Raw genomic sequence first — 17,339 nt, 5'->3', positions numbered from 1 at the left:
TTCCTTTAATGAGCCTTCTGGGAAAGGTAGTTAGAGACTTCAGTATCCATAAGAAGCTTGTATCATACAGTTTATTATTATATGCTCCCAGAAAATGCAGTAAGATTAGCTAAAATAAATAGTACATGAATGCATTTCAGGGATTGGATCCAAAGGTAGACTAGCTTGAAGAGATTTCTACTCACAGAGAATGGAGATCTGTGACTTTCTGCAGATTTCCTACTTTAGCTCAGGGGCAGTTTTTTGCAGATGGGACAGAGAGATGGAAAAAAGATCCATTACCTGAGCATGTTTTATTTGTGATGGTTTGGATCTGACCCCAGATTTTCTTTCATACATAGCAGTTTTCTAATCTGAAGGCCCTGTACATATTATAGGCATTGACCTGTGCCTCTGCAGCATGAACCCAGAGGTCTACTAAGCTGACTTTTTACTTAAAGGTTCAGGAGGGAAACGAATATTTCTATTCACATTACCCTCTTTCTGCTCCATGTTTTTTGTTCCTGTTTACTCCCTGCTATAATCTTGTGCTTTTTCTCCCTCACTCTCCTTGACTGTTTTTATTTCCCAGTTTTGTAGTTGGCAGTGTCTTAAGGGGATTTACCACTTCTGATGATTTCTTAATACTATGTGTAGCATAATCTGTGCAGTCTGTGTGATTTTAATCATGATTTAGTAGTTTCTTTGTAGCTTTGTAGTTGGCAGTGTCTGAGGGGGATTTACCACTTCTAGGATGATTTCTTAGTAACATGTGTAGGCTAATCTGTAATTTTTATCATAAAGTGCTCAGAATTGGCTTCAGTGGTTACAACCAGGTGGAAGAAAGAATATTGCTCTACAAGAACCAACTTGCAGAGTGAAAATAATTGTAGCAGAAGTGAAAGATGCTATCAGCAGCTGTATTTTGCTGATACCAAGGCACTAAATGGCAAATGAATGGATTTAGGATTAGGATTTAGAGTGTGATCCTGAAAGTGTATCTTCAGAGTGTGTCTCTGAAGCTGAACATATCCAGACCAGTGGCTGGAGAGGGAAGCAGCAAGAGCTCTCAAAGTACATGGATACATGGCACGTGGATGAAGGGTAGTATACAAATACAAGTTAGTAAGCAAATGTACATTGGGCTTGTCTCTTAGTGTTGTCTCCAGGCTTGCACCTTTCATTGAGAAGCCTGATGGTCTTCTGTTCACCAATGTTTCTTCTACCACTTGCATCAACTCTTTCTAAAGCATTTCAAATACCAATTATGCACGGGGCAGGTAATCCGAGGTGGTGGCAGCAGATTGTGCACGACGCTGCCACCATCCCAGCACAGCACCCTGGACAGCTTGCGGTAAAGGAACATGGAATCTTCCACATTTCTTGGGATGCATGCTGCCCCGATGCATTCCCAGCAGCAGCCCAGCATGGCTGCTGCCATGCATAATGGGTCAAAGACATTTAGTCAGTGCAGATTGAATGGCAGCTAAGAAGAATAAAGCGTTAGCTACAGCATCATTGTGAGTGCAATGCTATGGTGGCATTTAGCTTCCCTGGTTGTGGATTTTATTTTGTATCGTTGGCACAGATGGCTCCATCTCAAACACCATATGAGTATCTAATTTCCTGCAGAGGATTGTGCACTGGCAGTTCCTCATGCCGTTGGTTCACACTGGTACAGCATGTCCTTGTGCCTGAAGAGTCTTTAAACATGTGTGCTAATTTAAAGGACCAGGGAGAGACACAGTGAGGTTATTGACCAAGTGCCTGCAGAACTGTTCTGATGGTACTTGACAGACTGGAAGCAGGCACTTGTCTTTTCAGGAAGACTGGTTTGCAGTTTGCCTTAGCAGTCAACACTGTTAGTTCAGCTTCTACACTTTAACCATATTTTAAAATTGTAAATGCCTTACAGCGTTACTAAAGCAATCCAAATTTTTGTGTGTTATCAGGACAGTATAACAAAAAAACATTTTGTGAACTTTTCAAAATCCATTTTTTACTTTCAGAGTTGATTTTCCCTCCTCTTCCAATCAAATGGAATGATAAATCTGTTCAGATTTTAAAAGAAAAAGAAGAGTGGGGGAAGAATGCAAGAGTTTGAGCAAATTTCCTTTATATCCATTGCCACTAACAAGCTTTCATAAAACTGTGCCTGAGGCAAGTTTTCTAGGCGGGCAGGGTGCCTCTGCAACACATAGAACCCTGAGTTTTTTTTCCTTTAATAGTGGAAACTTGGAGGAATAAACAGGTATAAGCCTAATATTCCTTGATCCACTTTCCTGTTTAGTGAATACAGATTGGCTACTGTGGGACATATATGCATCAAACTCAACACATTAGGCAAATGAAAAAGACCCAAACATTGTAGTGAGCTTACATATCAGGGCTGAGCAGATACTAACTGGCTGCCTTACAGCATTTTGGCTTTATTGAATTTTACACATGTATAAGGATGTAATTCCATGTGTTTACCATGAAGTGGATTGCTACATGAGTTTGCCAGCTGTTAATCAGAAAGCCTAGAAGCTAGGATTAGGGTTTCATATTAAGGAAACTTGTAGCCATCTGTGGTTCTGTTAGGACTTGTTCTTGATAAATAGTCTTTTAAGTTTGCAATGGCTGTGTCACATTTATTGAAGTATGTGCTTATAATAAAAAACATCTGCTTCCTATATCAGTGTTCATGTTGCAGTTTTCAAAGATGCCAACATTAAATGCCATCTCTGACCACTTTGGAACAATTTTTATGTAGGTTTAAAAAAAATAATTTGATATATGGATGGAAATACTTTTCATTTGAATTATTAATGATCATGAATCTAATTTGGTGAATCTTGGATGACTCTTTGGTAATTTTTTTTCTTTTGCTCTGTATCATAGCTTGACAAAGATGACATGGTATATATGGAGGCGTATGACAAGCTCTTGGAATCTTGGCTTACTTTAGTACAAGATGACAAACATTTCCATAAAGGCTTCTTCACCCAGCATGCTGTTCAGGTTTTTAATTCTTACATCCAGTGCCACTTAGCTGCTCCTGATGGTACAAGGAATTTGGTAAGTTTTTGATGTGATAATGAACTTTATAGTATATAGAGGTGGTTAAAAGATTTACCTTCCCCTTAATTATTTAACAAAAATATTAGAATCATAGAATAATAGAGTTGAAAGGGACCTCCTGGGTCATCTATTCAAACCCTTGCACTATGCAGGACAACCCTATCGCTCATCCACTGTAACCTACCACCTCCTTGAACCTACACAGAATCAGCCTCTCTGTCAGATGGCTATCCAGCTTCTGTTTACAAATCTCCAAAGATGGAGAACCCACCAACTCCCGAGGAAGCCACTGAGAAACCGCTCTGTCAGGAGCTTCTTACGGATGTTTAGATGTTTATTGTAAACATTGTCTTAAATACTTGATATGTATTTGTGTAAATGTATTTGTAGTGCATGGTCAGATGGAAAGCAGCTATGGGTCTCCTGGTCCCATAGTCATACTCTTTCTAGCCAGTGCAGGATTCAGAACATTTCTGTTAAGTTTTTGTACTAGGCATTCTATAACAGGATTCATATTAGAGCTGAACCACACACTCAGTAAAAAGCCTTCTGAACTTTTGAAGGTTTCTTCACAACAAACTAAGAGGAGGGTGGGAGACATGTTGACAGGTAAGGAGGAGTAGCTGACAGAAGGCTTTCCCTTCTGTGTTTCATGAGCAGGTATCTCCCTCTCTGAATAAGCAGCCAAAGAAGAATTACTTACTCCGTTCAGCAACAGCTTTTCAGCCATAATGGTTCCCGAGAACCTTTGCAATAAAAACAGGTTGAAACTATTCAAACCAAGGTTTAAAGTAAATCCCCAGACTGGTAGCCAAAAGGCTACCTAACAGCATGACGGTAAAAACAGAATAAGCTAAGGTGACCAGATTTTAACATTGGTAAAGCGGGACACCATTGACCCGGGGGGGGGGGGTCTTGATTAAAAATTTGGTCTATATGGAGCAACAAAAAGTTTCATAGAATGCGTAGAACGCAAAAATAGTATTGTAATATATATTTTTAATTTCAACATAAGTACAATTTGCCAGGTGCTCCCAGATATCCCTCCAAAAGTGGGACAACCTTAGAATAAGCCCTTCACCCAGCTCTTCCCATGGCTCCTCTTCCTCCTTCAGGCTCTCCCAGTTTTCATTGCCTGTTATGATAGCAAGGATAGAATTTGGAGAAGCATAAGTATAGCCTGCTGCTTAGTGATCAGTTTTATACAAGATAGATGGAGCATTTCCTTGTTGCTTTTATAAGGAATATATCTCTCTCTTATTGTTGCTTTGTGGCATTGTAAAGAGAGCCTGAATGTAATGCTCTTGATAGCCCTAACATGTAGTTTTAAGTGTTGGTATAAGAGACTATTTCATACACCTTTAAATTTATAGTCCAGCAATCTTGTCATAACTTGTTTATATAGGTTAATTCATGATCTTCTGCAAGATAAGTCGTTCATCCCACAAGTAACCATTTAAAAGCCACAGCTGGCATTAGCAGGGCCTGGCTTGTTCAATATCAAAGCAGTAGCTGGGATTTTCAAATAGAGACACACTCTTCAGTAAACAGCTGAGGCTTTGAAGTTTTAAGAGCATTATTTGCCGGTTTGCATAAAGGAAAGAGGGCTTAAAGAGCCCCTTGTGAAGAACACAAGGCAAGGATCCTGTTTCTGCATCCCCTTTGGAGGCAAAAATGGAGGTGTCATTTGAGTTTTTTATTATGTGTGTCTTCTTTAATTTTAGACAGAATTTTTATTTCTTGTTGTGGAGAGAGAAAACTGAACAAGTTGAAAAACATATTAAAAAACAATCTCAAATATTTCAATTTGTGATTTTTGGACTGATCTGGTTTGTTGAAATTGGGGCCTCCTCTAGTTGAATATGGATTTTGCCTGTGTCAAAAAAAAATCTTGCTTTTAGTCTCTGTAACATTACGTGCAGCTGGCATCTGGTGTTCCTAAATGCAGTACATTAATGATACTTTGAGCAAGCAGGGTCTGCCTGCAGTATTGTAATGAGAAGAAAATTAATTTAAATGAGCAACAACTGCATTGATGCAAACAATATACATTTTAATAAATGGGGATTTGGGGAGCAAGACACTGAAACTTCATTTTAATGTTTTCTGTTTGTTTTCTCACCTACTTCAAGCCAAGAATTTTTCATAAACTTGGAGTTTTATCTCTGAACAACTATTGCTGTAGTGTGCAGCAATAAACATCTGAGCCACAGTCTTTACCCATCGTCAGGTATTATTCTCCTGTAACAGTGGCTTAGAAAATCAGAACTAAACTGTGGACTTCTTCTTCCATCATAGCATATCTCTAAATTTCTCCTTCTTCCGTCATAGCATATCTCTAAATTTCTTGGTCTATAATTAACTGTAATATCTGGTTCAGCAAGGTGTAATATGTGCTAGGCTATAAAATGAATCAGAAACTGGGAGATGAAGAGTGTTTCTGTAGATTGAACACATTAAAACATGCTAATCAGTTAGCTGTTTGAAAGAGTCAGAAGACTATCTGAATTTACCTTGAGGGTTCTGACAATATTCTGCAACTGTAGAGGTGTCACTAGATCTATAGGGCATCCTTTGGCCTCCTTAGGCTTTTATGCTTGGAAGGGGTGGGGATTTGCATAAATTATTGCTCACTAAACAGATTAGATCAGGGGTAGTCAAACTGCAGCCCTCCAAATGTCCATGGACTACAATGCCCGTGATAGCCATGAAGCATAGACCAAGCCCTATGAGGAAAGGCTGAGGGACTTGGGAATGTTCACCTTGGAGAAGAGGAGGCTGAGAGGTGACATGATTGCTCTCCTTAAGTATTGGAATGGTTGTCGCTTAGAGGATGGCAGGGAAAGGTTTCTGGTTGGCAGCAGAGGATAAGACTTAAAAATTGGGTGGAAACTAGTGCAGAATAGATATCAGGGAGGGAAATTTCACCGTCAGAGTAGTTCCGCAGTGCAACTGACTGCCTAAAGGTGGTGAGCTTCCCCTAACTGGCAGTCTTCAAGTAGTGGCTAGACGAGCGTTTCTCAATTACTCTGATGTCACGACCCCAACTGCAGCAACTGCAGGGTCTGCGGCAGTGCATGCACACGCGTTCAGTCTGGGCAGCGTAGAAGCAGCCATTGCAGTGGCTCTGCTGCCGCCTGCCAGCGCTGCCTGCTGGCTGCCGCCCACCGCAACCTGCAACCGTTGTTGCCACCCCCGGCTGCTGCGGCGGCGGCAGCGGCAAACAACCTGGGGACCCCACAAAAGGGGCCAGGCAAGTGGGGTCAGGACCCCTAGATTGAGAACCACTGAGCTAAACAGATACTTATCCTGAATGTTTTAGGCTGATTGTGCATTGAGCAGGGGGTTGGACTAGATGGCCTGTATAGCCCCTTCAAACTCTAGGATTATGTTTGGGGATGGATTGGTGAGTGTTGCACTTCTAGTATGATAAGTGGAGAGTTCATCTTCTGTAATACTATATGGAAGGCTTTTTCCATTGTCCTGATGAGAAAAAGTATGATAAATAAATAAATAAATAAACTGAGGTATAACATCTTCAGCCAATCTGACAAGCAATATGGCTCAATAAGAAGGGGTTGTATCTTACTGACAAAAAACATTTACTTTGCAGAAGGACCCAGGTTCAGTCCTTGATCTCCAGTTAAAGGTAGCAGGTGTAGGAACTGGCTGAGAGCCAATCCCAATAGATGTATTTTTAGAAGCCTCTGTTGCTAAAAGAATGCAGTATACTCTGGAATGAAAACTAAGACCATGCTAAGCTAGATGAGCTAGTGGTCTGACACTCACTGTAAGGAAGCTTCATATGTTTAAATCAAGTCCATAGTTGAACTTGGGAATTCACCAGTGCAAGATAAATGAAGTAATGCACTTTCCATGACTGTTAATCATGTTGTTTGCATGTATTATTATTATTACTACATGTATAATTATTATGAGCATTACTAAAGTCAAAACACTTAACAGGATATTAATGAAGGGGACATTATCTCTGTTTCAAATGAATATTTGCCCACACCTGACCACAGCTCTTATTTAAGGGGTTCTTTCTAGACATTTTACTGTAGATATGATTGTCAGCTTATCTGACAAACGCAGAAATGCTGTAGAATTATTATTCATAACATAATGCAATCTACCTTCTTTTAAATGTCAGACTGCCAATGGTGTAGCCTCTAGAGAAGAAGAAGAAATAAGTGAGCTTCAAGAGGATGACAGAGACCAGTTCTCTGACCAGTTGGCCAGCGTAGGCATGTTAGGAAGAATTGCTGCCGAACACTGTATACCTCTCCTTACAAGGTATATGCTGCTTTCTTTACAAAGGGGTATTATAGTTTGGAATAATCTCTACAGGGTTTTGTTGGGGGGGTTTCTTTTTGCAGTATGAATTCAATCACTATCAATCTTGCTTGTTGTTTCTCTTCAGCTTATTAGAAGACAGAGTGACAAGGCTTCATGGCCAGTTACAAAGGCATCAGCAGCAGTTAATTGCCTCACCAGGATCAAGCTCTGTGGATAATAAAGTGCTTGATGATCTGTATGAGGATATTCATTGGCTTATTCTAGTCACAGGTGAGTGGAAAACTCTCACAATCACACAGGTTGATATTGTTCGGCTGCAAATGGGAAATTCCTTTGCCAAGCTTGTTAGCCTTAACTGATGGTATGTGTTGATGAAACCTCCATAGCCAGTCTTCAGAAAACTGACTTTACATCTTACATACCCACAGACTTGGTTCTCCATAATACTCAAGTGCAATACCTGATGCTGTATTGGGCTTTTGGTAGAGGAGAGCAGTTTAATTTAGGATGAAAGTTTACTTTACCTACTGTTGTGGGTAAACCTGGATTTTCACTGAAACCAGAAATGGGGAAGAATTCATTGCCTAACTTCTCAAGTCCTGTCTAACAGCTGAGTGAGGTATTTCATGGGCTATAGCAGGGGTAGTCAAACTGCGGCCCTCCAGATGTCCATGGACTACAATTCCCAGAAGCCCCTGCGAATGCCAGCGAATGCTGGCAGGGGCTTCTGGGAATTGTAGTCCATGGACATCTGGAGGGCCGCAGTTTGACTACCCCTGGGCTATAGTTTAATAGCAAAACTGAATAAGCTCTAAATCTCCAGCCTCTAATTTCTCCCATGCAACAACTAGATCTCTAGGAAAACAGTGTTAGTAAAGAGTCTGTTTATCCCCAGCTATAGGAAGTGACATGAAAACAGCCACCCAAAATGGTGGTCACAGCATCGGGAACTGCCTTAATGCCTCTGAGGCAGCAGATCTAAGCACTGAAAGTGGGGCAGTAGTGCTGGTGAAGATCATCTCCCTGGAGGTGGCAACCTGAACAATCACTCTTTAAAACCTGCTGGGAGTTGGTTCCCTTCAGTTTCAGAGGAAGCTTGCTAATATGGATGGATATACATTTTACTCCAATATAGCATACAGTGGTTTAATGCAATGTACCTTCGTAACCAGAGCCAGCTTAGAAAGAAGAAGGAAGGGCAGAAGGCACAAATGTCATGTCACTGAAGGAGCCAAAACTTATCCAGCAGCAGTACTGACTCCCACACTCAAGTCATCAAAGCAATACAGCTTAGGAACAAGAGAAGAAATTTACAACTTCATAAAACCCAACAGAGCAACAGAGCAACATGGCAAAAAATGCTTTTCCTAAAATCTTCCTTCATGTTGAAGGAGTTTCCTCAAAGACTGAATGGCCAGTTATGTGATGCTGTCTTTTACGCAGTTAAACCAGTGGCTGGTGTTGCTTAGTATTGTGTGTTGTGGCTGTCATTAACTAATTCATGCTGTGAAGAAAAGTCACCGCTACCTGACATCTGTCTTCTCTTGCCATGCTTTGGTGCCAGATGTGTTCCCAAAGGAACAGTCTCTACTTTCACTGATCCAGAAATCTCCCAACAAAATTATGACATTGGAGACAAACATTCAAGGTCTGTTATCAGGATACAAGAGAAGCCCCCTGACTCAGAGACTGACGAGTATGCTTTCCATTCCTTGCCATGCTCCAATTAACAGTAGGTTGGAGAGTCATCCTGTCTCCTGAAATTTGTCAGCCAAACACATCAGGTCAGACGTGATGAGATCTATCCTGGATGTAACTCGAACACATTAATGTAGCTTGCTGAAGCATGCTTACATATAATAAGTTAATCAGACAATACAGTTTTTTTACACTGCATATAGTCTCCAAATGTATTGTATAATACAAACAGACTTTTTCTGTTTTAGCCTCTTATTAGCACACAGGATCTTCACAAAGGTCCTACGTACAGGCTAGCCCGAGAACCAGCATGATGTAGTGGTTAAGAGCGGCTACTTCTAACCTGGCGAGCTGGGTTTGATTCCCCGCTCCTCCACATGCAGCCAGCTGGGTGACCTTGAGCCCATCACAGCCCTGATAGGGCTGTTCCTACAGAGCAGTAATATCAGGGCTCTCTCAGCCCCACCTACCTCACAGGGTGCCTGTTGTGGGGAGAGGAAGGGAAGACGATTGTAAGCCGCTTTGAGACTACTTTTGATAGAGAAAATCAGGGTTAAAAACTAACTCTTCTTCAATCTTTTGATACAGAGGTATGTATCTAGTAAAGACTAATTTCAAGCTCTCAGTTCTTATGGCACAAGAGCTGTTTAGATTAATAAAAACACCAGCCATATGCCCTGACAGAAACTGTGAGTTCAGTAGTATCTTGCATGGAATTCATCCAGTGTGCACCTTCTCTCTTGGAGAATGGATCTATTTAATCCATAAAAGAATCATCAAATACTGGATATAGAGAAGAATGGTATAGATTGAGATCTCTCTGTGATGGAAGAAAAGTCCATTATTTCTGGATGACAGAGGAGGTTCAGCTGAGCATAAACTGGATAGACTTTAGAGCCAACTATTTCAAGCTCCAGAAGTTTTTCCTGGAGGCCACAGTATAGAGTTCTGGCTTCCCTCTCTGAAAGCTGGACATCTTTAATACACTGAACACAGAGATGAACTAGCTGTATGGATAGGTGGATAAATTGGAGTGGTTTCTGGATTACCAAAGAACTGGAAAGATCAGGAAGAAAAGAATGAAAATTCTTCTATATTGATGTTGCCTACATCATCTCTGATACTTTAATCCAATACGTGTTCTCATCAGTGTACTCTGATGTTTTCCAGCTAACACCTATCTTTTATCTCAAGGTCTGATATTCCACTGCAGTCTAAAATGACATCGACATAGAGGTTGAATCAATCACTGTTACTCAAGAAGGTTATTCTTAATGAGGTTCTTTGTTACCCACATATTATTTCACAAGCAGTCTGCCCAGAGAATCGAGGAGGCCATGCAGAACACGTTTTCTGGAATCTTTGATCAAGTTTCATATTCAAAGGCTAGAGTCCAAAACAATCTCAGATTCTTCAAAAACATGAAAAATTTGGTACCAGTACTCTTTAAGAGACAGTTGTATGTTCTGGCCAGCCCTTGTCAGTAATCATTCTAAGTGTTTCTTGTCTCCTACTGTCATTCTGGCTACTTTCTCTCAGAGGCCTTCCCATTCATCATAAATCTCCAATCTAGAGATTGAACATAGTTGTTTGACTGGTGTTTACAGGCTCACTTGAAGGACTTCATGGCCAAGGCTGCTATAAAAGAGCTCCCAAGACTGGTTTCCAGGTGACAGCATCTTCAGCTCAAAGACTTTTAAAAATAGCCTCCCTATCAGTTCACAAAAATAGCTGCGTGAAGATAAGATTATGCTCAAGATGGATCATATCTGCATTACCAAAATAACAAATCTCAAGGAACCATCCTTTTTCCAGCACAGCAATAGAGTGTTGTAATATTTTTAATGTCTGGAGGAGCACTGCATTGTTACATAGATTGCATATAAGATAAGAGTGCTTTTTAAAGTTTCTTTCAAGCAAGTCTCCAGATGTAACATCCATCCAGGGAGGAAGGCTTCAAGATCTACTTTTGCTAATTGAGAAATTGTATCATCGTTATACTGTTAGGTATTATAATGAAGTCTGTTAAAGAAGCAGTAACATCAGCGCAGATAAATTCTTCCTCGGGTCATACTTGCTGGGCTCTTGAGGTTTTCTAGCCATACATTTGCTTGAGACAATAGAACTGAATGTTGGTTTCTTGCAAAACTTGCTCTGCCCTATCAGAAAAAGGAAATTTGAATTTGCCTCCCTTTCATATTCAGTGGCATAGAGAGAGCAGTTTATTCCTCCCAAATTCTGGAGATGGGTTCTCCAGAGTTGACTGGGTGGGAACAGTCTTCTTTCCTTTCTTATCAAATCTCTTTAGGGGTAGATCATAATGTACTTCATGTTCATGGAGGATGTTTTCTTTTTACCAGTTGAGTTTTCTACTCAAAGGGAAAACCCATTTTTCTAGTTCATGAGTATTCTGAGCCTATTTATGGAAGTAGGAGAAGCTTCATCCCAATATAATCAGTTCTTCTCTTACTAACAAGAACAAAAACTTTACAAGTCCAGTTTTTTTTTTAAAAACAGGTACAAGCATCCTTCTCGAAGTCATGTTGCTCTATATAAACAGTAATAATCATCCTGTTTTTGGAATACAGTATTGATATATACAATGCAACGTGATAATTAAGGTTTTATAGATTTGAATGCATTGTTTGAGATATATGTGCCTTAATACTTCTCAAAAGTTTGCATCACATAGTTGAAAAACTTCTGTTTCACAAGGACTTGTAGCTCTTGCATTTGATGTAACATTGGGATTACACAAACCAGCCATGGTGTGTACTTCACAAATCTTCATGGCTCATGCCCAGTGGAACTTATGTCTGAATAGGAGACTGTCTGTGTCAAAACCAACATATGTCCCCTTGTCTGAATGTGGCATCTAACATAGTCATGTCTGGGAATGAGGTGGAACAGTATGATTCAAGTTCCCCCACCTTGTTTAGGTTTCTCTACATAGTGTTATAGCTATTGTATCTCCTGGACTTTCATTTACTATTAAATGCAGCAATTCCTCCTTGCCATTATGCATTTCTTATGGAAAGTGAGAAAATGTTTTTGGGTTGCCAGTATTCTGGAAACTTCTGAGAAAATTTGTTTAACCTGTGGTATAGTTGCAATGAAACATCATTAGATAGCATTAGTGTTTTGTGTTGTGGCAAAGAAATGCACTTTTTAAAAGTCAGTTTACATTTGCTGTGGTATCTTATGATGAATTAAGTAATTTTCTTCCCTGTGGTCCTATTTCATTGTATATTTTAATCTGTCTTCTCATGTGCAGAAAACTGAAATACACTAAATACAAGATACACCTTAAGGTCCGTAGAATTTAGACAAATGTTGATTCCAGTTCGCCCAGCATCTCTTGTGATGGCCCTTAAAACAGTATTTAACCTAGGTCAGGTAACCTGAGGTCACTACTTTCTTTTTTTGTTTGCTTTTAATTTTAAGGCTACCTCTTAGCTAATGATACTCAGGGAGAGACTCCGCTAATACCTCCAGAAATAATGGAGTATTCCATTAAGCATTCAACTGAGGTTGACATCAATACAACGCTTCAAATTCTTGGATCTCCAGGAGAAAAGGCCTCTTCCATTCCAGGGTACAACAGAACCGATTCTGTTATTAGGTAATTTATTTAGTATCTTAATACCAAATATCGGGGGGAAACCCTCAGAGGTAGACAGCAAATAACACCAGAGATTATTAGTTCACACAATCAATGATAACATTGTGAATGTTGCAGATGGTGAAAAGTTACATAGTCATTCTGGAGGTGATAGTTCACCACAAGTAGCTTAAACCACTGGGAAATGGTTAGAATTGAGTAACGAGTTAAAATCAGTCTTCACTGTAGAGGCAATTTTGAGAATGCCATGCTTGGAGGGTGAATGCCAGGATATAAAAGGAAGTTGAAAAATTGTGTACGTGCATAGTAATTGGGGTACATCTTTACACTGAGCTAAGTGGCTGGTATCAAGGTAGAAACGATTACCCGGAAAGCTTTCTTGAGTAGACAACTAAAGTATGTACACCTTGGTTCCTCAAGCCAATATGACATTATAAAAAAAAAATAGGTTGTAGTTCTTAAAATTGACAGGTTTTTTCAGTTGTATGAAATCAGCTTATTAGAGCTCTGAATCAGACAACCTAAATCCTAAAAAAGTTAAGATTTTATGGTGTTTCGGTATCAAGTAATACGCAAAGAATTCTGTCTTTTTATAAGATTAAGAAAGTAATGTGTACCTAAAATCCTATTTTGAAGGAGTGATAGTTGTGCTAAGTTTAAGGATTCCTATTTCCACCCCAGAAAAGGGGTTAATGTTCTGCAAGTTACTAGATAAATATTTTTATTACTAAGCCGTTGATTCCTATGTTGTTTGGATGTTGGATAATACACTTTCTATGTGCTTTTGTAGCTGGACTTCTCTGTGCAAAACAATAAAATCTGCTTTTAAAGTGCATTGAAAGTGCATTATCCAATGCATGCAAAATAAGATACTGAATTATTATTTATGCCCTCCGGCTAAACTTGGTTTGTGGTGATATGCTGCTGCAGTAGGAGGTTCATTCAATGCCAGGTGTCCTCATGGAAGTACTGCAAGTTATGGGAACAAACTGTTAATTGCTAAATACAAGGGGTCATATTGAAGTCCTCGTACTCTGCAAAAAAAAAAAAAAGCAGTAGAAAGTATTTGCCTGCTTCTAATAGTTTTAAAGCTAACAATGAGAAAAGAATAAAGCTTGAGTCCAGTGGCACCTTTAAGACCAATTCTGAGTATAAGCTTTCATGTGCATGCACACTTTATCAGAAGGTAGCTTTCTGGATTAACATAAAAATATGGTGCAGGAGAAAAAGTTCTGAAGAAATGTGAATTTACTAGTTTACATGGGATTTAATATTCACATCAGCTTTGGCGTGCCACTGATTTTAATAGGATCTAAACATACCTAAGAAACACACAATACAGAGTAAACACATTCTAAGACAAAGGCCCCCAAGCTTTTGAGCCCGTGGGTACTATTTGAATTCTGACATGGTCTGGTGGGCATAGCCACAAATTGCCACAGGAGGTAAAGCCAGACACAAAATGATTCCATTATCTTAACTTCATTTATACAGTAAAAATTCATGCTTTGTGGTGGCAGCTCCTGTGAAAGCACTATTTAAAAAAAATCAGATCTCCATTAGGGCCCATGCACTTCCTAAAAATACTTGGTGAACACCAGAGATGGTGCTGGCAGGCATCATGTTGCCCAGAGGTACAACATTGGGGACCCCTGTTCTAAGAAATTGCACTTTGTACTTATTGCATATCCCTGGCCATAGTTTCTCTTTCAAATCTGATGCTGTGAATTGCAGAAATACCCTGTAGATGCAGTGCAAATAAAGAGTTGCTTTAGACTCTGTCATACCATTAACCTGTCGCACTCACTACTTCTGCTTCAACTGATGGATGCTTTCCAAGGTCTTAGATAGTGGGGATGGATCAGACTTTTACCCCCGAGATTCTATCTGGAGGTATGGGAGATTCACCCTGAAACCTTTTGCATAGAAGCCTGTGTTCTACCATTGAATTATGGCCTTAATTGTGTGAAACACTTTTTTATGGGTTGTACACCTTATTGTAGCAAAAAATGAAAACCATAGTTCTATGCACCTGTCTGTTGCTAGAGCATTTGAGCAGTACTGGGAGATCTGACCAGCTTTAAATTAGTATACATGATGGTGATCAACAGTCATCAGTATAAGGTATCAGCAGAATACTCTAGGCAAAGTTCCAGTTGAAACATTCCCACCTACCCTGTTGTCAGAGCCTTAGAAGTAACTCTTCCTGCTGCAGTAATCTGAGAGTCCAGGTTCAAAAGTTAAAGGGCTATCTTTTCATCATGGCAAAGGACATGTTATATTCCAGTGTTCTGTGCCAGAATAAACCAAGGGAATCCTTGGAGAAGTTATTTCTTCCCAAAAAGCAATATTGGAGAGGGTCACGTCACTCAGTTATTTCCCATCTTTTGAAGATTTTTAGCCCGTGAGAGAGTGAGTGAGTAAGAGAGTGAAGCAGCAAGGGCAGAGCATTAGAAATAACAATAATTTTAATTTTCTCAGGTTATTATCTGCTATTCTAAGAGTTTCAGAAGTGGAGTCTCGAGCAATAAGAGCAAATCTAACGCACCTATTGAGCCCTCAGATGGGAAAAGATATTGTATGGTTCCTTAAACGCTGGGCGAAAACCTATCTTCTAGTGGATGAAAAACTGTACGATCAGGTAATCAGTATATCTTAATTTTCAACATGGCACCATCTGTGGATACTTAAATCCAGGGATTGTAGCCAAGAAGGTATGCAATAGATCTTATAAACCTAAGAAAGGCCACATGATTTGTAAAATAAATATCTGACATTTGGAAAAAATGCAGTGGGGCAAACCCCTGCAAAATAATGTAAGCAGTGCCTATTGCTGTAAGAATGAATGCTTTAAGTGGTCTGGGGAAGGAGCAGGAGTCTTTCCAGGGCTGTTTTGGCCTCTCAGAGTGAACTTATTGGAGCTAGCCATTGAGAAACTTGCTACTAGTCACTTCTGTGAATCCTCCAGGCCCAGCTAGTCACTAGTGTCCAACAACAGCTACCACACAAAGCTAGTGTAGAGTAATGGTTAGAATTTCAGATTGACAGACCCAGGTTCAAATATGTATTTAGCGATAGATGTTCAGTGGGTGACCCTGGGCCGATCACACGCACACACTCAGTCTAAGTGGCTACTAGCCCTCTATCTGTCCTCGGATCACTTGGCCATGGTGATCCATGCAACGGTCACCTCCATGATTGATTTCTGCAACTCATTCTACATGGGCCTTCCCTTGTCCTTAACCCAGAAATTGCAGCTGGTGCAGAACACAGCAGCTAGGGTCCTCACTGGAATATCTTGGAGGGACAATATTATTTCATAAAATCATAGAACATCCAGCTTCCCCCACAGCTGGATCCTAGTCTCTCTAGTCTCTCCAAGGTTTCAAGAACCGTTTCGTGCTACATTGGGGGAAGGAGAACAAGTCATGCTATTTGGAGAGAACTCCTCTGTGACCTCTAACCCATTGATTTGCTAGGAGATATATGAGTTTTTTCCTTGCAATACCAATCTTATTCACTATCGCCTGTGTTCTTAGAAGATATGTTTTAAAGCAGGTAAAAGCTTAGAACCAAGATGAGAGTTGCCTTGTTTTTTATTTCTAGTAATATAATATATTTAATTACTTCTTTTGTAGATAAGTCTGCCATTCAATACAGCGTTTGGTGCTGACACAGAGGGCTCTCAGTGGATTGTGGGTTACCTTTTAGAAAAAGTAATCAGCAACCTTGCAGTGTGGAGTTCTGAACAGGACCTCGCCAATGACACTGTGCAATTGCTAGTAACATTGGTAGAAAGGAGAGAAAGGTAAGCCTAAAATATTAACAAGATAAAAGGGAAAAAAACTGCTTAGCTAACATTCCTGAGAGAGGCTCTCTTAAAACTGTGTATGACAATGGAGTGTACCAAAATATTCAGCGAATGGGACAATGTAATGCTTTGAATAACCTAAATGGACATTCATGTTAAGTTGGACAATATCGCCTTTCCGCCCAGTGTCAAAATTGTCCATGATTTTATGAGAGCCCTCTTCCGTGTATGCGTACCTGTACTGCTGTGCTTTCAAGGTGACATTGGGATGGTGCATACTTACTTGTTAACTATTTGATGAATGCAGCGTCATATTGCACATATGATGAGCCTTCCCAGATTTATTGCCACAGACAGAAATGACAGTGGGTGACTGGGAAGTTGTAACATTGTGCTTCTCAGTGGAGCTGGTTCATATATTCATTTGCAAGTCATAAAATACTGTGTCCAGTGATTAACATGCATTTGTAAACCAAGTAAAACTAGGAAAACAGTAGACCATTTGGTACAGCCCACTAGTTATCTGGCCAGAGTAGCAAATTTGCAATGATTGTATGATTAGTAACTGAGGTTGCACCCAGACATGTCAAGCTGATATTAAGTTTGCATGTACAAACTAAGGTTTAACTTGAGCTCCATATTACCATCTTGTTTCCCCCCCCCCCTCCCTAATAGATAGTGCAGTGAAGGAATCCTAATCTGATTAGTTGTAAAATTCAAAAGCTGATTTGCAGCTTTTAGTCAAAGTCAGTTTTCTTTTCACAAACAAGGATTTTAAACGCAGATTGAACTCCTGTTTTGGAATTCTGGTTTGTGGGAGAAAGACAACTCGTTAAGCTGTGCCACCTGTATGTGTGCATCCTG

The 17,339-nt window shown here is 39.9% G+C and overlaps 1 protein-coding gene across 1 annotated transcript in view; it reads left to right on the top strand.

Annotated features, from left to right (window-relative positions):
* XPO4 (exportin 4) overlaps window positions 1–17,339 on the top strand; it is a 76,248-nt gene that overhangs the window by 44,279 nt on the left and 14,630 nt on the right. The window contains exons 10-15 of the mRNA XM_077341675.1: window positions 2,863–3,039; window positions 7,199–7,341; window positions 7,469–7,614; window positions 12,487–12,664; window positions 15,146–15,305; window positions 16,303–16,472. Of these exons, the coding sequence (XP_077197790.1) occupies window positions 2,863–3,039; window positions 7,199–7,341; window positions 7,469–7,614; window positions 12,487–12,664; window positions 15,146–15,305; window positions 16,303–16,472 (974 nt within the window). The remainder of the gene's footprint in view (window positions 1–2,862; window positions 3,040–7,198; window positions 7,342–7,468; window positions 7,615–12,486; window positions 12,665–15,145; window positions 15,306–16,302; window positions 16,473–17,339) is intronic.

The sequence above is a fragment of the Paroedura picta genome, chromosome 6 (genome assembly GCF_049243985.1).
Source record: "Paroedura picta isolate Pp20150507F chromosome 6, Ppicta_v3.0, whole genome shotgun sequence".
Taxonomy (NCBI): domain Eukaryota; kingdom Metazoa; phylum Chordata; class Lepidosauria; order Squamata; family Gekkonidae; genus Paroedura; species Paroedura picta.
The sequence above is the reverse complement of the archived record's forward strand: the minus strand, read 5'-3'. Positions and strand labels throughout refer to the sequence as shown.